This window comes from Oryzias latipes, chromosome 24, assembly GCF_053564925.1.
Source record: "Oryzias latipes strain Hd-rR chromosome 24, Olatipes_Hd-rR_3.1".
Taxonomy (NCBI): domain Eukaryota; kingdom Metazoa; phylum Chordata; class Actinopteri; order Beloniformes; family Adrianichthyidae; genus Oryzias; species Oryzias latipes.
In genome coordinates this window covers 22,654,620-22,674,896 of record NC_136260.1, presented here as the reverse complement: position 1 = coordinate 22,674,896, position 20,277 = coordinate 22,654,620, and the positions used below count along the sequence as shown (strand labels likewise).

Genomic DNA, 20,277 nt, shown 5'->3' with positions numbered 1-20,277 from the left:
ATCTATTTATCCAGACTCTGTGCTTTTGGCAAAACAAATTTGCCCACCCAAGCATCATCACCTAATGGAAGTCGGTAGATAGAGCTTTTCTTATGGAAATGACCAGAACACAAATGCTGTCACTACAGCCCACAGGCCAAAAACAAAAGCAGGGAAGTTTTTCTTGCACGGATGATCGTACTGCACGACCCAAATGCTACGTTTAGCTTTGCTGAATGGCCACAATGGCCACACTAAAATAAAACCAGGAAAGCTGAGCAAAAAGATGTTCTCTCCTTTTTGTTCTTTAAAGGAGAAAAACCCCTCAGTTGGCTTGTTTTCTGTAGACCTTTATGAATTTGACGATTCACGAATCTTCCTCCGCTGTGATAAACTGCTGAAAATGAAAGAATAAGTGAGCTAAAGAAAGTTTTGTTTAAATTTGTAAAGTTCATATGAAACATTTATCCGAAAACACATTTAATCCAAAAATGATCTTTGATTGTTTCTGAAACCTATAAATTGTCAGGATTTTAATATTTAATTATGGAACTTTCCAAAATAATTTAGATTAAAAGCAGAAAATTGCCTCACAAAAGTCCTGGAAACGTTTTCTTTCCTTTATTTTGATTTAAAGGAGCCAAACTTTGTTTTTTAGGCCCTCCAAAGGTCGCTTATATAAAATATTTTCTTTCTTTTTGCACTCATGTTTACATCTAGTCCTTGTGCCTTTTCTCTGTGACTTACTTGCCCTTTTACGCACGAATCGTAGGTCAGTGTTAAGTGGTTGAACAAGCAAACAAAAACAAAGAAATCCATAGGAAAGTGCTCAGGTAAAAGGTGTCAACTGCAAGTGACTGACAGGAAGGAAAAAAAACACTCTTTAGAAGAAGAAAATCTAATTCCTGGGAAGTAAAACAAATAAAAGCTTCCATTTCGAAGTAAGGATGCAAAGAAAGACGAGTGTTAAACAACAGAAAGAGAAAGAACTCCTGTCAGACTCCTGGGAGGGAGGGGGTTTCTAGATTTGTGTGAATTTGATATCCTTAATCACGGGAACTTTTCCAACTAGCAGGAGGCGGTTTGTAAGGAACAGATGATTGACAGGCCCCCGATGACATCATGGTACGACAAAAAGAGTCGCTGGAGAGAAGGCACCAACCAATTGGACCTTTACGGAGCGGCGCGCAGAGGAGAGGAGACGCAGCGCGCAGAGGAGTGACTCTGAGGGGGCATCTTTCCTCAACAGCAGACTTTTCAATTCTTCTTTTCCATTTGATTTTTACGTTTTCACATTGCGTTCAAACATCTCTGCTCTCGTATCGGTTATGCCTGCGCAAAGCCGCTTTCCCATAGAGCTCACTTAAGGCTTTTTTTGTTCCTTTTTTCCCCTCCGTGCTAACCGAAGCTGTCGAAAATATGTGCGAGAGGCGATCCGTGCATGCGGGTAAGGGCTGTCTGTGGTCCCCCAAGGAGAAACAAAGTGGATTAAACTGGAGTTAATGTGGAATTTATCGGAGCTCAAAGGCGGAACCAAGACCGGACACAGCGCTTCCTCGTCAGGTAAGAAGAGTGATGGAACCGTTGGAAACGTGAACTTGTCCCCCTTCTATGAAGTTTTAGTAACATTTGCAGCAGCAGTGATCAACATTCAAAGTAAAAGTTCACTTTACATGAGATTCTGGGGGATTAAGTCTCCATAAATCACTGCGGGGGTGTGCGTAAAAGTAAAGCGTCCACGGGTAAACTGGGAGAGAAAAGCTGAGGATGTGTTAGATTAAACTAGAGTTTGCTGTATCGCGCGTAAGATCCAACACCTGGGAGCCTCCTGAACTTCAGGCTCCTTCAGACTGAAGGAACTGATGGTTATTCTGGACCAGCAGAACTCCGGAGCTTCGTTTGTGGTCACGTCTTGTTAGAATTGAACAGATTCCTTATCTCTCTTTCAGAGACTTCATGTCTACAATTTTCATTCATGAAATCCTTTCATCCAGCCTCTTTAAAACTATTTTTTAATGTTTTTTGGCTCCTGTTGGAGCCAGATGTTCAAGATCCACGAAGTTAAATTACTCTCTTTTTGTTATAATTGTGACTCTTTTTGGAAGATTGGAAGCCCTGGTGTATCATCATGTCAATACGCCAGCGCCAGAGTATTGATGAACAGAGTTCCTTTCTCCACAGGGACTGACTGATCATGGTCGCCGTGGTCCGCTGTCTCATGGTACTGCTGCTCGCTCAGGTGTCGCTGGAAGGAGCTGCGGGACTCATCCCCGAGGTCGGCCGAAGGAGGTACAGCGAGTCAGGGAGGCAGAGCGCAGGGCAGTCGGACAGCTTCCTCCACGAGTTCGAGCTTCGGCTTCTCAACATGTTCGGGCTGGGGCGCAGGCCCACCCCCAGCAAGCAGGCTGTGGTGCCGCAGTACATGCTGGACCTTTACCACATGCACTCTGCGCACGGGGAGCACAGCGCCAGGCGTCCCAGGAGCATGGGAAAACACGCGGAGAGAGCCGCCAGCAGGGCCAACACGATTAGAAGCTTTCACCATGAAGGTATATATTAGTGACATACCTTTACCTTTCAGCCGGAGAGCTCCTCTGCTCTCTCAGACAACCCCAACCTATATTTAACCATGAGTCAGTGCGTCCAGACTGAACTTCAGAGTGTTCACTGTTTTATTAAGGTTTAGTCATTTACAGGTGACACGTGTCCAAGCTATTTGTAACCCTTCAAGAAAAAAAAAGTTTCTTCAAACACAAGTTTTAAACAAGTACCTCATGCACAATTAAATTCACCACGTGATGCGACGTTTACGCAAAATCCCTCAGGCGAAGCTGTCACTGGCTTCAAACACACTGCAGGGCGGCGGTTTTCCCCGAGGTCGTTTGTTTCCTAATAATTCGTGGTGTTTGCGTGTGTTCCCCCAAAAAAATCAAACGTTTTTCCACACACGCACCACAGCGGCGGGACAAAAGGGAGGGGGCGGCCGCGCAGGTGACGGACGCGGCTCCGTTATTTACGATGACATGCGACTTAATTGCAGCGCGCAGGTTGCCAGCTTTACCAGAGTGAGTCACTTCAGATGTAGTCCCCATAACGAGGAGGAGTGGAGAGCTTCTCCCTTCAGATAACCCGTCGTTGCTGTGCGTCATGACGCACAGTTGCGCCACATCTGCTGGATAGTTGTAGGCGTTTTAAGAAAGACCACATCCTTTACAAGTTTTTAAAGAAAATAAGTATTTATTTGGATAGAAATGTTTTCACAGTAAGTCGTTTTTAATAACATATATAGATATATTACTTGGTCCACTGAGCCTTCATACAGAGCCCCAAGTGTTTGGAGAAGTTTCCATCAGGCGTGAGTCAGAGGGGTGGTTGACTAGTTGCTTGGGTGCTCTCCAAAGGCCCGGTGCAATGACACCAAGTGGCTACACTGACACACAACAAACAGCCCTGGCAGGGCAGAGTGGCTGCTCCCAGGCGGCTGCTGGAAACCTCTGCAGCCTGCCAACGCTCGCCAACACCAGCGGCGATTGCTGCTCTTTGATCTTCTGCAAGCAGAGCTGCAGGGCTGTTAGTTCATACATATCTTGTCAAGTGGCGTGCGAGTAATTGTGCTCACTGTACTGAGCATGTATATACAGATGTAAGTGCAGCACATCAAAGCAAACAGCTCTAATCATTCATCTAAGCCGCCGTCTGATTGTCATTTCTCCTGGATAATTAGTTTCAATGCTATCGGTTTTCAGAAATAACTTTTAGCAACGCCGTCACACAGGAAGTAACCGCCAGACTAGTCCCTGATGAATGACCCAACATTAGCCTTTCTTTATCTTTTGTTTTGGCATGCGACACAAAAAGAAATTAGGAATGTTGATACACTCATATCTGCGGTTCACACGTTTAAGACAAGTCCACACTTGTTTGCCTTAAAAAAATAAGAGAGAGAGAGAGAGAATGCTGCTGAAGACGGGAACGGAGAAAAAGAGTGAAAGAGGGCGAAAGAAAAGAGGATTTGGGGCTAAGAGAGCAGAGGGAAAAAGGGGATTTGGGTGGAAAAAAAGTGGGATTTGGGGGACAGAAGAGAGGGAATGAAAGACATGGGGCTTTCCCACATCAAATGAGGAGTGATGGGTCTAATTGAGGTCTTTGTGCCTCTGGAGGGAGGTTTAGGATGAGGTGGTGGAATTTCCTAAATGCCTCCTTTGAAAAGCTAAGAGTTCAAAGTTTGTGTTTACTCTGCCGCATCAAACAGATTAAAAAGTGTGTCTGTACATTATCTACGACCTTTATAAAGTAAGAGTTCAAAGTACCTCAAAGAAAATTGCAGCTTTTAGTTGCACTTCTATCATTTGCTATAGAGGGGGAATGCCAAAGAGCTGAAGTGAAGGGGTGATTCTGGATGATAGAGAGCAGGTTCCTTTTGGAAGGGTTTGTTTAATTGCAAGACATGGAAATCTGAATCCCCACGCAGACGTCTGCAGCTGCGACAGAGTTTCAGCAGGGAAATTCTGCCCGTTCTCTTGATTCCCACTCGCATTTTGGATGACACTTGGAACGCTCGCCCTGAGGGGAAACTGCAGTGGCAATTTTTCATAGTGCAAATGAGGCGTGTAAAAGCAGCCTGAGCTGATCGGCAGATCAACACGCGCTCCTTTCATCCTCCAACGTCACACCAGGTGATGGGGTGATATCGTGTCAGCTAAACGGGAGTTTGACCGTCAGAAAAAGTGTCTTGTTTCTTTACTTATTTATCCTAATGGTTTGTCTCTGGTGTCTTTTGTAGAAGCGATGGAGGCCCTGGCCAGTCTGAAGGGCAAAACAACCCAGCAGTTCTACTTTAACCTCACCTCCGTTCCCGAGAAGGAGCTCATCACCTCTGCAGAGCTGCGCATTTACAGGGATCAGGTGAAAGGGGGCGCAAACAGCAGCAACAGCAGCACGCCTGGTGCCGGTGGCGTCCACCGCATCAACATTTATGAGATGTTTGGACTTCCTGCTTCAAAAGGCACAGACCCTCTGGTGCGTCTGCTGGACACCCGGCTGGTACAGGACTCTTTAAGCCGCTGGGAAAGCTTCGACGTCAGCCCCGCCGTGTCCAAGTGGACCTCGGGGAAAGGCCACAACCACGGCTTCATGGTGGAGGTGCTTCACCCAGGAGAAGGGGACGGTGAGCACGGGCAAAGACAAAAAAGGCACGTCAGGGTGAGCCGGTCCTTGCACCAGGACCAGGACTCGTGGCCTCAGGTGCGGCCGTTGTTGGTGACGTACGGTCACGACGGCCGCGGGGACTCTGTGCTCCATACAAGGGAAAAAAGGCAAGCATCCCTCCGCAAGCAGCGCAGGAAAAACCATCACAAAGCCAGCTGCAAGAGGCACGTTTTGTATGTGGATTTCAGCGATGTGGGATGGAACGAGTGGATAGTGGCACCCCCTGGCTACGATGCCTTTTATTGCCACGGGGAATGCCCCTTCCCCTTACCAGACCACCTCAATGCAACCAATCATGCCGTAGTGCAGACTCTTGTCAACTCGGTCAACTCGAACATCCCCAAAGCCTGCTGTGTGCCCACTGAACTCAGCCCCATCTCCCTGCTCTACCTGGATGAGTTCGAGAAAGTGACTCTGAAAAACTACCAGGACATGGTGGTGGACGGCTGCGGCTGCCGGTGAAAAACCCACGCTTCAATAGCTGTTATGGACACCCAGTTTCCCAACAAAGACATTTATTTATATGAGAGAAACTCATATCAGAGATAGAAAAAAAAAATATATATGAATATATTTATGTCTACATAAAGTTGGGAAAAGAAATAAATATTTCAATCAAAGGAATTTTCCTTTACTGGTTTTGACCATGTATTTCTGATGTACATTTTGAAATGGGTGCAATACCACATGAAGTATATTGTTCAGATTTTTATTTTGTATTTATTTCTATTATAACCACTTCCCTTGTAAATAAATTATGTGTATTTATCGTGGAAAGAAGAAACTGTGGTGACTTTTCCATGATTGGCTCCTCAGATACGTGGAGACGTCTTGGTTTAGGGAGGAAGAAGGGTCAGAGGGGTCCAACGTCATGGGGGGGCGGACAGAAACAAGCATTTCACTTTTGACAGAAATTACACCCCCCCTTCCCTATTTAACAACACACTAACTGCAAACCAAGAAAGGGATTATTTACACTAATGCCAAAAAACAGACGTTTAGACAGGGACGTGACAGCCCGTTGTGAGGTCAAAGGGCAATTTACACGCTCACAAGCGTAATGGACTCCCACGGGAGGGCTGGAAAAACAGCAGAGCATGCTTTTTTTCCCCCCTTTGTGTTACATGTTGCTGCAAAGACTTCTGGGAAAAAAATCTTCAGAAAGGATAATTTGTGCTTATTGTGTTGCCAACCTTTCCAATTCGTATTATTGGACAACCAAGACAGTTTATTTAGTGTCACAAAATATTAAAAAAAAGAAAAACCTTTACTTAATCAAGAGCGGCACACACCTGCAGCCAGCACGCCTCAACTGCATGAAAAAGTTGTTTAAAACAATACGACAGGAGCAAATATTTAACTTTCACATAGGGAGTGCCAACGTACTGAGGCCAAAACAAAAATTATGATATAATATCATACATCACAGAAAGTCGGAGGCATCAAACTCAAAGTAGGAATGTTTCTACAGCAATATTTGCAGTATTTAGTGTTGCTTCAAATGAAAGGGAAGCGACGGAGGGGATGACTGAGAACCTCCACAGCAGATCAGATAATAAGAGAGCAGAGCCGTGCGGGAGTTTGACGGACTTTCTGCTGTGTTTGCATTGAGAAATGGGTTTGGAGGGTTCACTGGGCCGCTCAGAATGCTCGAAATAGAAATGTTTTTATGTGAGCGCACTTTTGGGACCGTGGAATGTTGGTTTTCAATCTCAGGCACATACATATGCTTTCACGGAAAACCAACAGGCTTGTTTTTTAAATCATCTATTCAAGGCCTTCCTGATGGCTTTTTTGCTCCTTAAAAAACAAATGAGCGTCAAACAAAGGCACGCTTTATACCTTTACAAACACAAATATGAAGGAAATTCTTCCAAATTCTTCGCCAACTTAACAGACACTAAAAGATATCTCCCGTTTCTTACGGAATGGCAAAGTCACTGATTGGAAAAATCCACGTTATTCATCTTTTTATGGTCATAAGGACTTTCATTTATAAAATGTAGCTTATAGCTATATTTATTACAATGTAATAAAAACCATGTTACATTTCTATTATGTTAATTTTGACAGCAGCACACACAAGTTCCTTTCAAAATAAAAGACACCCAAGTAAGATCTTCCTGCTGCAGAAGACTTAGGGCCTTCTTGAAATTGGAATTTAAAATTTAAAATCTTTTAATGACGATTCTGCTGTTTTTAGCCAAAATCTAAAAACCTTTTAGGAGATAGTTTCTGCAGAGCAAATTAGAAATTCACCTCTGAGTTGTAGAGTAAGCCTGCCGACGTTTCGCCCTCATCCATTTTTTTTACACTTTCTCCCACTAGCTTACAGTCCCTCACACCCCCCAACTTAACATTAGCAGTGCAACAAAAATGGTGTGCAATGTTGGAGCTAGCCAGCCATCCAGTTCTGATCCAGATTCCATCTCAGACGAGGAAAACATCTGTTTGTCTGCAGGTGGATGCATCGGAATGGAGCAGAGCAGGGGTTTTTTTTAGTCTCCTCCTGATTCACAACAATTTGAAATACTCAGAAGTTGAATTTTGAGCTCAATTCTCTTTATAAATGTCCTTCATCGTGAGAAAAATGCCACAAAAACACAAAAAATACAATTTTCAGCCTACTCTGTCTTAAAGAGCTTTCCCGCTAGACATGAAATAAGAATAAGTTCACTCTGACTTTAGTTTAAACCTTTTAACATATTTTGCTCAACTATATGATGTAAGATCTCAGTTTAAAAATCTAAAAGTTAATGACTCAACCAACAAACCCATTATTTATTCAAACTGTTAGCATTTCTCTTTAACGCCAGAGAGCTAAAATGACGGAATAAAAGACTCTGAAGCCTCAGGTTGCAGCCCCCCCGTTCCCGATGATGCAGCTGTTCAGTCCTCCCGACATTTCAGCTCTAATTTTCTGCACGTGTTTTTATTCTACCTTGCATCCCCACTTCCCTCCGTCCATCTGGTGTCAATTTTCCCTCGAGGATCCCACCACGCCACGACCCGGCGCGCGAGTAAAGCTCACCTATGTGTGGCAGACTTTGATAGACTCAAAGAGGAAGTCTCTGTGTTGGCACGCGCTCGGTGAAAACCAACACTGAACGTCTCGACTGGAAAAGAAGCGTCTGCTCTTCGCTTCAGCTGTATCGTGTGGAGCAGGATGAGGGGGGACGCCTGTGCCAAAAGACGTGTTACATTTAGTGTCTTTATAGTTCGAGTCCATAAAGCTTTCATTGGCTTTGGGTGGAAACATTGCTCCCAAAGTGCGCGACACATGGGCAGCACTCCCAGCGCTCCCTTCCTGCACTTCATCCCCTGCAAATCGGTCAGGCCACCGTTTCCCCACCTCCCCAGAGTTTCTCGTTTTTGAGTGAGATTAGGTTCAGACGGCTCCTGAGGGAGCACTTCTGAACTTCTCACCAAGGAGGAGGGGTCAGGGGTCAAAGTAATAAGGAGCCATTATCTCCACCCTTAGTTACGGACTTCCAGGCTCATCACGTCATCAGGGAAGAGTGGTTTCTCGTGTGGTCAAACCACTGCATGAAACTGAAAAAACATGTTTGTCTTTGAATTCTTTTTTATCCTCCTTGGGCACAGGCTGTGCTTCAAAGCTGGTGATTTTATGGCAGCAAGAAGAAGGTGATGGGTGAAGAAATGGGTCAGAATGTGTTAATTTTGTTAGAGAGCTCTGGGCTCTGGTTGGCTTCACCTGCTCTACAGACCTCTGCAAACGCTCTGAAAAACAGACTTTCCTCCGGCCACATCTGGCAAACGGTGCTAAATGTGTTTTCTCGTTGTCTCTGTGTAACACAAAACAGAGCAACCACAGGAGTGATAAACATAACTAGGAGCTGGCACTAGCAGCATGGCAGGCAGGGATCACTCACTTTCTTTGTTGCTCCATGAAAAAGTTGCCAAAACGACACTAAAGCTCCCGACAACCCAAGTCCAACGGGTTGTAAAATCAGATTTCCAGATTTCTGGCTGGCCCACAATTGGAAAGTATGCGGTTGTGCCGTGTATTTTTAACAAAACAGTGGGCTCGTGAGATCTCGGCAGGCTCTGTGCCAAAGGTGGGACATGAACATTAAGAGGAGAAGTGAAGAGAGACAGCGGCCACTTTGGATTCTTTTCTAACTTTGGATCTTTTCCCTTTTGATGTGCAGCACACACTAATTTTAGAGGTGGTGCGGAGTCGTTTTCTTTTCCTCTTTATTCCGAGAACAGCCTGTGAGATGACGTCCAGCATAGCTAAGGCTGTGGCATCTGTGCAGCAGCTCTGAACACATCAAACAGAGGGGCGTCAGCACATTCAGGAGCACAGCAAATATTGCAGATCACTCCTCCACTGCAAGGCTGCATTTCCACACAAACAATCTCATTGTTCCACATGTGAGTTACTAATTACAAATGAAAACAGCGTTCGTGTGCCAGAGATGTTATTAACTTCTTTTTGTGTGGTTGATGAAATGACGACAATATTGCCATACAGAATGGCTAACTCAGACCTGAACTGTGTTCTGCTATTTCTGAGATATTCATCCGTGCAATTACAGCGGGCCTAGAGGGACATGCTGAAATCATTACGTCTGACTGCAACTCTGTGAAATAGACCATTATATAGTCTTATACTTACAGCAGACTAATCTTGTAATTGGCTTTAGCAGAGGATTAAATCTTGAAATGCCATTATGATACTCAGATTTTTCTCAGCGCAGCAGAAGCAGAGCTCCTCTTCTGTCATTTAGAGGATGTGGAGAGAAAACCCACACATGGCTCAATAGTGTGCAAGGCATAAACTGTGAATTGTGTTCAAAATAGTAAAAGAAAATGATGATTTATTAGGAGTAACTCTTTCCGCTCTCTGATCAAAGAATGCAGTGTACCTTTCACTTTGACCACTCACACATTTCCTCATGGAGAACCGGAAAGACTAACATATGGGCCACATGTGGACAAACAGGTTTGAGAATGAATTTCTTGGATCTGAGGTCGGCGTCGTGTTTACTCCCCTCATGGTTATGAAAAAGCTTTTTGGGAGGGGGGGGGGGGGGGGGGGGGGGTGTTAAACCTGACAGACTTTTCTCGTCCCATGAACATCCTCCATCTTTCTCCATCCGAGTGAAGAGATCAATCAGAGGAAGCAGCGGAGCGCAGATATTGTGTGGCAGTAGAAAGAGTCCTTAGCTCAGAATTTATTTTTCAGTGGTGGTAAAGCAGACAGAAGTCCATCCATCAATCCATCCATCCATCTTTAGAGCCCCTTTTGGGGTTGCTGGAGCCTATCCCAGCTACTGTTGGGCAAAGGCGGGGTACACCCTGAACAAGTTACCGGTCCATCCCAGGCCCAAACAATCACACTTGGGGCCATTTTGGAATCACCAATCAACCAATGAAACTTTTTTGGGACTTTGGGAACTGGGGGCTACACGGTGGCGCTGTGGTTATGCGAGACGCCAAAAAATGATTTACTTATTTCTTTACAGAGGTGGATTTTTGTTTGAATTCATTTGACATTTTTACATCTTTCTGCAACCAAGGATGTTTATGCCACGTGTTGTGTTTGTATACCCTTCTTGTGGTTTTTCTTTTACTTCATTATGAACTTCTAGGACTGCACAGTGGTGCAGTGGTTAGCACTCTTGCCTCACAGAGAAAAGGTCCTGGTTCAAATCCCAGCATTCTTCCTGTGTGGAGTTTGCATAATCGCCCTGCGTAAGCGTGGGTTTTCTCCAGGCACTTCTTACCCGGGTCCAAAATGCTTCTAGGCCTGTCCCCCTCAGGACAAGCGCTACCATATCCTTTCAGTCTTGCGCTTGGTGTTGTTGTACCCTAAATTTGCTAACTTGGCCATAAAAAAAAGTGAACACAGAGAGCACAAGCAGTAGTGAAATGACAGAAAATACTTCCGCGTTATCGAGGCAAGTGCAGCCAAGTGCCATGACAACGGGCATATGAGCTCCGCCTCCCCACTCAGCTGTTCCGGAGTGTCCATCCAGCAAATGTACCTCGAAAATTATTCAGTGCAATATTTCTCTAGAAAGAAATGTGGTTCTCAAGTTCATGAAACCAAAAGAGAGCCTGACTAGAATATTCAATACAAAGTGATGCTGCAGACCATTTCCCATAAAGACAGTACATGAACCTGTCATCCGAACACCAATGCGGAAGTAAACAGTGTCACATACGCTTCCTCCTCCAGATGTAACGTCCCGTTTCAACTTAAAACAATAGAGATGAATGAAAACGGTCTGTTATATTAGCATTAGAACGTTGACAATTCCAAAAAGTGCTCCTCCTCCTCAGACAGAAGCGTCACACAGACGTAGAGATCTGGGGCCTCATTTATAAAACTTTGCGTAGGATTTGCGTCAGAAGTGGCGTACGGATGAAACAGAGGATGTGCGTACGCACAGAAATATTCGGATTTATAAAACCGTGCGCACGCACATCCTACGCATCTTTCCCTTAATAAATCACAACCAATTCTAAATGCTGCGCAGCTTTTGCGGTCTCATGACACGCCTATAGTTGCCCATAAATAGTCCGTGAAACGCCCACAAATGAATATTCATTGATTGCGAAACCATGGCAAACACGGAGAGAAAATCAAAAAAACGTAACTTCACTCAATGTGAAGTAGAAGTTATCGTTGGCGAGGTGGAAAAGAGGAGAAAAGTGTTGTTTGGGGCACAGTGTGGGCATTACTAATGCCAAAAAGGCACGTGAGTGGCAAACGGTGGCAGATGCCGTAAATGCTGTAGCCTCACAACCTCGGACGTGGCCGAAATAAAAAAGAAATGAAAGAAATGATCGGACATCAAAGTCGAGGCAAAAAAACGTCTAGCGTTGCATCGGCAGAGTGTGTCCGCCACGGGGGGGTGGGGGACCGGAGCTGACCCCTCTTGATGAGAAACTGGCCGCTATTATTGGGGAATCCCTATTAAGTCCCCCTTATCGGCGTCCTCCTCCGCCTCAGTCACCTGACTGAGACGGAGGGGACGCCGACGCGCCAGGGTCAGGCTGACACAGGTAAGAGAAATAATTCAAATGAATGCAGTCAAGTCACATATATGCAGGCTACACAATTACAGATTATTAATATAGAAACATTTTATTTTAGTTGCTGGGTGTTCCAGCGGGGCCAGTGGTTACGATGCTGCAGCTGAGCAGCCGTCTGGACCCAGCGTCTCCACGGCACGCGGCTCTCAACCCTCCAGCATTGGACGTTTCCTCACCAATCCAGTCCTTGAAATGCAGAGGGAAGTCAGTAGTTCAATCAGAGAGGTGGCCAAGGAGTTGGGCGAAATCAAGACTGACTGAAATAAACTGCACGATGAGGGAATTCTTAAATAAATAATATTTTCCACACCTTTTGTTGTTCTTTACAAGCGACGCATCACTTCCAAGCGCTGGCGCACAGCAGCATTTGGCTCAAATGCGTGGGGATGGGGTTCAGGGTCGGGGCCAACACAGCAATCGGCGCCAGGGGGTAGAGGCACGTTTTTAAGCTGTGCCACATTGTGTAACACAGCACATGCCGGCACGATTTGGCACACACTGTCACTTTCACGTGTTTCTTCCATCTGCCGACGGTGTCGCCGTTTCTCATTTCACCCGTTTTTGTGCGTACGCCTGGGTCAGAGCTTGCGTGAAGGACCGCACATTTTCCCGTCAAGTTTGCTTTTTATAAATCTCAACTATTGCGTAGAGAGTGGCGTACGCCTTCTTTTGTGCGTACGCAACGTTTATAAATGAGGCCCCTGGTCATTGATGGAGGAAGAAAGGATTCAAGTGGACAGCTGAAGGGATACCGACGCCGTCAGCGACAGCTTCATCGGACTGCAGAGATCCTGCAAACCACCCATCAATGAATAAAACATGAATAAATCATAAATCAAACAAATGAGCTTCCCAACATTTGGAACCTTATCAATAAACATTCAGTTCACCTGTTCAACTAAGTTTAGTTGGTCTGCTCTGCTGCTGTGCGGCGTTCACTTGCTGCTGCTCTGTATGATCACCTCGACTTTAATCTAGAAAAAAATTACGAGGTTTTTTTTCGTACACTTGCTTAAGGAAGAGGATTAGGGCCATGGAGAAAGAAAAAGAAGGGCATAGAAAATTCTGACTTTTTTCTCAGAATTCTAAAACTCTGTCGCACTGGGGGAATGATGCAGAAACCGATTACTGGACTTTTGTAAATCAAAGGGTGATTGATGCAGGGCATGCATAACTGGCATTTGTGCAAACATGTCCTTCTGATAATACATTAAATTAAAAAACTAGTATTTTATCCACCTCGGACTGTTACCCCTACAACGTGCTCTCGTTCATGCACAGCAGTGCAAACAGCAGTTTGTATTCAATCAACTAAAGTTAATAAGCAAAGTTTTCTATAAAGTTAGCCTAACTTGTAATAAAAGCAGACTACCATTCATATTTTATTAACTCTGCAGCGGAGCGAGCTAAACTCTAAAGAGAACTTTTAAAGGTTTATCAAATCTTTCACGACAGATATTTTGCACTTTTGTAGCGCCGTTCACCGACAGTCAAACAGTTTTCTGCCGAACGAAGATTTTTTCCATTTTTCTTTCAATAGTTTTGTCTCAGTAGCCTTCACCCATGTTGCTCTGAATTGAGCACATGCTATTGATACATCATAAATATCTGTCTATTTAAAGGGAGACAAATAGTCACGTTGCTGTTTGGTGAAAAGGTGTGTACCTTGATCTGATCATTGACATTAGAAACAAAATTATAGACAAACCTCGTAAAGGTAAAGGCTATAAAACCATCTCTACGCAGCTTGAAGTTCCTGTGACAACAGTGGCACATATTATTTAGACGTTTAATACCCACGGGACAGTGGCCAATGTCACGGTGGTGGGGTGGCTCGACAGCCGGTAGGACCCAGAATGCAGAGGCAGGAGGCACAAAGTTCCGGGGCAAGGGGTTTAATTACAAAACACAAACGAAAAGCGCTGCAGAGCAGGATGACAAAACCAAAAAACAAAACTCACTGTGACGTGGCATGAGACAAGGAACGAGGAACATGGCGTGAACACCATAACAGGGGTAACTAATGGACCAACACAGGAGGAAGGCAGAGACAAGACTTAAATACAGACAGGGCAGACAAGACACAGGTGAACACGATCAGGGCAGATGGGGACCAAAGGAAGTAAAACTCAAGAAAACAGACAAGACAGGAGACTTTCAAAATAAAACAGGAAACAGAAACAAGACAGAACAAGGACCAAAACAAGACAACAGTTTCAAATCATGACAGCCAACCTCCCTGGACGTGGCTGGAAGAGGAAAATTGATGACAAATTGAGGAGACGGATAGTTGGAACTGAATCCAAAGAGCCCAGAACAACCTCCAAAGACATTAAAGGTGAACTCCTAGATCAAGGTACATCAGTGTCAGATCGCACCATTCATGGTTGTTTGAGCCAGAGTGGACTTCATGGGAGACAACCAAGGAGGACACCACTGTTGAAAGGAAATCCAAAAGAACACTGTCCCTACTGTGAAACATGGAGGAGGCTCAGTTCTGTTTTGGGGCTGCTCTGCTGCACCTGTCACAGGGGGTCTTGAAGTTGTGCAAGGTAAAAGGAAATCTCAAGATCATCAAGGCATTCTGGATAGAAATGTGCTGCCTAGGGTCAGTAAGCTTGGTCTCAGTCACAGGTCAAAACACAGCCAAAAAAACCCCAAGAATGGCTGAGAGAAAATAGTTGGACTATTCTGAAGTGGCCTTCTATGAGCCCAGATCTGAATCCCATTGAACATCAGTGGAAGGAGCTGAAACATGCCATTTGGAGAAGACACCCGTCAAACCTGAGACAACTGGAGCAGTTTGCTCATGAGGAGGGGGCCAAAATACCTATGGACGGGTGCAGAAGGCTCATTGACAAATACAGAAACCGTTTCATTGCAGTAATTGCCTCAAAAGGTTGTGCAACAGAATATTAAGTTATGGGTCCCATCATTTTTGTCCAGCCCTATTTCAGTAGTTTTTTTTTTTTTTTTTAAAGAATTCTGTTAATCAACAACTCAAAAGTAATGGCTGATTTTGACTATTTAATTTTCAATAAATTTTAATTTATTGTTACTTTTGAACGTTTCAAGTCATTTCAGTGAGCATTGTGGACTTTCTTTCTTTAACTGAGGGGTACCAACAATTTAGTCCACCACTGTATATAAAAAAAGACCTGTTATGGAGTTCAGACCCTCACTTGGTGGTCTATGAGAACAAGCTGGTGTTGAATCTTTTGTACTTAGAGAAGATTACCAAGAGGCCTCTTCTCTTCCAGATGCAGTACACCAGGGTAAACAGACTCAGCTTCCCTGGGTGGTATGGGACCAACGTACTCCCCACACTTTTCTCATTAGTGTAATAGGCTTTCTATAAACCACTGCTGTTGTCAAGGACACATGCAGGTTCTATCATCCATCAATCGGACCAGATTTCCATCCATCTGCCCATCCGTGACAAGTCAAAAGCAGGAAGTATTGTAGAGAATGAATCCAACTTAAAAACCTGCAAGCAAAACTTACAATCAAATCTGTATAGATGTCTGTTTACAGGAAGAGCGGGTCCATCACCTCCAGGCTTCTTACAATTCAGTTACCAAGTGACTCCCATCCTTTTTTAAAACCACTCTCCTCCAGTCCGTCTCTGGCATGGGAAAGTCTGCCTCACAACACTTCCTGTGACTCACTTCCTGTCCTGGCCCTGCACCTGCACTCCCCAGGGTGATGTCATGGCAGGTTTTCCTCTTGTAGTCACACCGCTCAGCCCATCTGGTAAAACGCACATATGCATGCGTTTATGTGTGTACATCAGCGCGCCTGGAGCAGACATTAATCAGAAGAGCTGTGGTGAATGTGGCCCTTCATAACTCCTGCGGCAGCCTCCGCTTTCAGAGCGGGAGAAAAAGATCAATAAAATATGCTCCAGTTTTGACTCCTTTTTCCGTTGGACATTCTAACTACACTTTGTTTTTAGACTGAACTCTATCAAATTTCAATAAAAACTTGACATGTGGTTATTTGTTTTTTCAGTGCCAAGAAAGAACCCCAATGTTTGAAGCAACAGTCATATCATTTCTTTGTTTAAATCCACAAATACAACCCAAAAAGTTAGAGCATTACTCCAATTCTAATATGCGACCTGGCGCTAAAAAAAAAAAAAAGGCTTTTAGCTAGAGTAGGCTTAAAGTCCCACTCCGACCATCCTTTGAACAGTTTTCAAAGTGTTCCCTGTGGTCTTTTATATAGAAATGTGTCGTTTTAGCCAAAATTTTAAAATGCTTTCACCTGCACAAAAGGCCATGTTAAAGACACCAAAAACATGTTGGATCATCTTTGGATCAACTGCAAATAATGGACGTAAAATTAATGACAATTTTTTTTTCATACATAAAAAGACAGGAAATGCCTTATACAGGGGTCAAAGAGTCACAATAGTGAGGCTACAGCAGGTATTATTTATTATTGGTTTCCTCTTTCTGTATGTTTCCAGCCTTCGTGCCAGCTCCTTCAAAGCTTGTGGTCTCGGTCATTAGTTTACCCGCTCCCTGCTGACGTAATTAACCCTGTGAAGCCCACTATGTCAAAGAATTGACAGAAATGTCCATTATTCCATGTCCATGTTTTTCTAAAACCCTGTGATAAAATCTACAAAAGTTTTGCAATATAATTTTCTAGTCACATATAGGTATCAGTTATGATGCGTTGGATGTTTACACCTCATTTACCCAATGTCTCAAATTTGATCAACATGCTGTAACTGTATTTTAAAAAATCATTATCAACTAATTTTGCATTCTTTTAATTCAGCAAGTATTCATTTAAAAATATAAATGAGTTAGTCTTGCCATAAAAGTTAAGAAAATTAGCAAAACTTTTCCTGCCAAAAGTGTTAAGATTTCATGGAAGCAGCCATTTTGAAATAACAAGGAAAAGACCTATTGCCCCTAGTGGAGTGATGATGAACTACAGGGCAGAAAATGTGGACCAAGTTACATCTAGTGGGTTTTTAAGGACAATTAGGATCATGCTAATCAGATGGGGGTCTCAGAAATGGCCATATTACAAATACCGTAATACAAATGCAGTTTCCCCTGCAGTTTATCCTTTGCAGTCTCTGTCAGTGTCACACTGTTAGTTTTGTGATATTTTTTCAGAGCAAGTTTGAATATATTTTGGTTCTTTTTTTAAACAGCGCGCTGTGTTCTGTGCCCCGATTGGCTGTGGACCTTGTCAAAAAAAACCTTGCCATGTCTCCAGAGTAAAATGTGTTCGATTTACCACACTGACACAAATCTTCTATTATGATCAGATCTTTGTTATCATTCTGTATAGGAGGAGTCTTTTTTTTCTATAAAGGTTTGAACTTTGAGAGTGAAAAATGAAAGAAAAGTGTGAAAATGTTCATGTCTGAGAAATGTGGATAAAGTGTGTAGTGAGGGGTTTTGCTGCTTTAAAAGATCTGTAATCCTACTTCACAGATCTCACCCATCACAGGATATTTTAAGAACAGAACCTCAGCGATAAATGAAGGAACACTAGTAATATAAAGAGTTAACATTAATCCATTGGAAATGCGTCATCACTTGGGCAGTGTTTGTACTCATGGCATCACAGGGTGGTGAACGCTTCCAACTAGTAAGACGTGACAAGACGAAGCCTGTAGCTTTGTTAAAATCTATAAGAGCAGCTTTTAGAATCACAAATGTGCAGAAAACACGTGTGGTGCTTCTTGGCGTCTACAGACGTGATCGCAGTATTTCACGGTTTACTCTTACACAAGGTTTGCTTTGAAAGGTTTCGCATTAGAACGAGCAGCATTTAGAAGACCACAGTTTACCAACATGTAGGTTGACATTGGGCTAAATCTCCATACTGTCACTATGCAAACAGCGGGTGTTCTGTTGACTGGGACATAAAATAGTGCCGTTGGGTTTTGGTTTTCCAGCGCTGGATCAGGGCTGCAGTATATTGAGTCCATGTGGGAAGTACGTTTTTAATCTGAGCCTTACCCACAGTCCTTCCTGTTTCTAATTTGGCACTGCAGCGGTTTTGTCCCGAGGCCAAGAGCCTCTCTTGCACAGAGTGTCTATTTCCTCTGAAATGAATAGTAGCAGGTGTGCTGGCCTGAGATCCTTTGGAGAAGCATGCTTACGAATGGCCCACATCTCGCGCTTTCTCGCCTGACTTTGTTTTCTTTTGCTTCCTTTCCGTTCTACATTTGGTCTTAGATTCTTCCTTCGTCTTTCTCTGCAGTTATGTCTTCACTCCTCACTCCTTTGTCTCCAACATCTCTTTCTTCCTTTCTTCCCCTCTGGTGCATCGGCTTTCTGTAAGATCAAGGTGCTGCCTTTGATAAGTCGGACGAACTATTAAAACAATGACAACAGCAGCAAGAAATAGAGCAGCACCATCACATCAACCAATAAGATAAATCCAACAGAAGCAAAAAGTTGTATATTTAAGTGTACGTCAAGTATGTAGACTAAAGAGAGATGCCATATTTTTTTAAATATAAGTTGTGTTTTTTTTACATAGTTTGGCCAGGGGTAAGACTTAAGGAGGACGTATATGTGACTTTTAGAAAATAAATATTGGTGCATTTATTTGCTAATTTCTAACAACTGGTTGGCCTGTAGCGGTTGTTTTCCACTAATAACTGCTAGAGTACTCTCAATGTGTATATCAGTATTTGTTACTGACAGCAACACAGAGGAAGAAGAACCTTTCAAAAGAGAAACTGATCGTTCTCCTCCAGAATTTCATGGTATTTTTCTTTTTTGCATCAAGACATCAGTATTTCTTTACCTCACTCACATGTTTCGCAGCACAGCAAGTCATTCAACCGGGTCACAGAGACACAGAAGTACCGCTGAAAGCGCCGTCATTCAGAAGCAGTAGTAGAAGGTATAGATCGCAGTTAAAAAAAAATATAGGACTGAATGATCTCATGAATTCAGACATGGAGACATGATTACCAATGATACTATAGAGCTCTTCAAAATAAATGTATTCAACATCATCCAGGTCTTTTCTCCAAACAGTGCGACTTATACTCCAGAGTGATTTATACACCAAAAAATATGGTACTTGACACAGATTCACTCACTGGTGGTGGCTCCGTTGCTGAGCACTGGCGCCAACCTTCCTCCAGAGGCAAGGTGGTAGTTCAGTGTCTTGCCCAAGGACACTTCGACACATGGGCAGGCAAGGCGGGAATCTAACCTACAGTCTTCTGATCAGAGGTCGACTGCCCTACCGCTGCACCACGACTGCCCTTTATATATAGTAAAGTGTTCCAACTTAGTCTGAAGAAGTTATGATACTTCCTACACTGCACATACGTGGTCTGTAGTTTACTTGCTATACCTGTACCACTTTTTGCGAAGGGATCCTTAACTAAATTATTATAAAAGTTTCTATTTAAACCTGTTGTTGTGAAAACAACACAAGTCATCGAGCAGCATCAACTTTTACGGCTCTGAAGAGAGTTCGGGATATTTAAAAATACATGTGTACGGTGCAAATGACCAAAGTACACAGCACAAAGAAAAGAAATATGTAAGTTTGAAACAAAGAATCTTGTTCGAGCCATTCTGATTCCCAAAAACTCATCCATTCTGTGAACAGAGGAGACATGCTGTCATGCGGCTTCAAGGAGGCACCGCGATTGGAATTAACCTCTGGTGATCCCCACTTCACTCCCCCCTCTCCAAAACACACTCTCTAATGAGTTGAGTTTGAAGGCGAGCTGTCTTTTCCGTAAGAAAAATAAAGCCTATCAAGGCTAAGTCATAGTTTTACTTATCTCTAAAGAGGGGAAGAAAAAAAACAAGGACCGAAAGCAGGTTCACTGCCAATGACTTTCAGCTTAGCACAGGGGTGAAATGCAGCTGCAAAGCCATTAAGGAAATGAGAGCCTAACCAAAGGGTTGTTTAACTTCAAGACATGAACTCTTAATGATGTTTGTGTTTGTTCAGTTTTGCTTCCACATCATTGTGCCAAGTCGTTTTTGGTGGAAAGGCTATGAGCAGATTCTGTTC

General features: G+C 43.6%; 2 protein-coding genes across 2 annotated transcripts in view; one reads left to right on the top strand and one right to left on the bottom strand.

The window, feature by feature from the left end:
• The window catches only part of plcb1l (phospholipase C beta 1-like), a 192,232-nt gene that overhangs the window by 158,519 nt on the left and 13,436 nt on the right, over nt 1–20,277 (bottom strand). The window lies entirely within an intron of this gene.
• On the top strand, nt 1,143–5,959 carry bmp2b (bone morphogenetic protein 2b). Its single transcript, NM_001104908.1, is given in 3 exon segments — nt 1,143–1,542; nt 2,161–2,528; nt 4,763–5,959. Coding segments are annotated over 2 exon segments (1,242 nt in total). The 5' UTR covers nt 1,143–1,542; nt 2,161–2,173; the 3' UTR covers nt 5,650–5,959.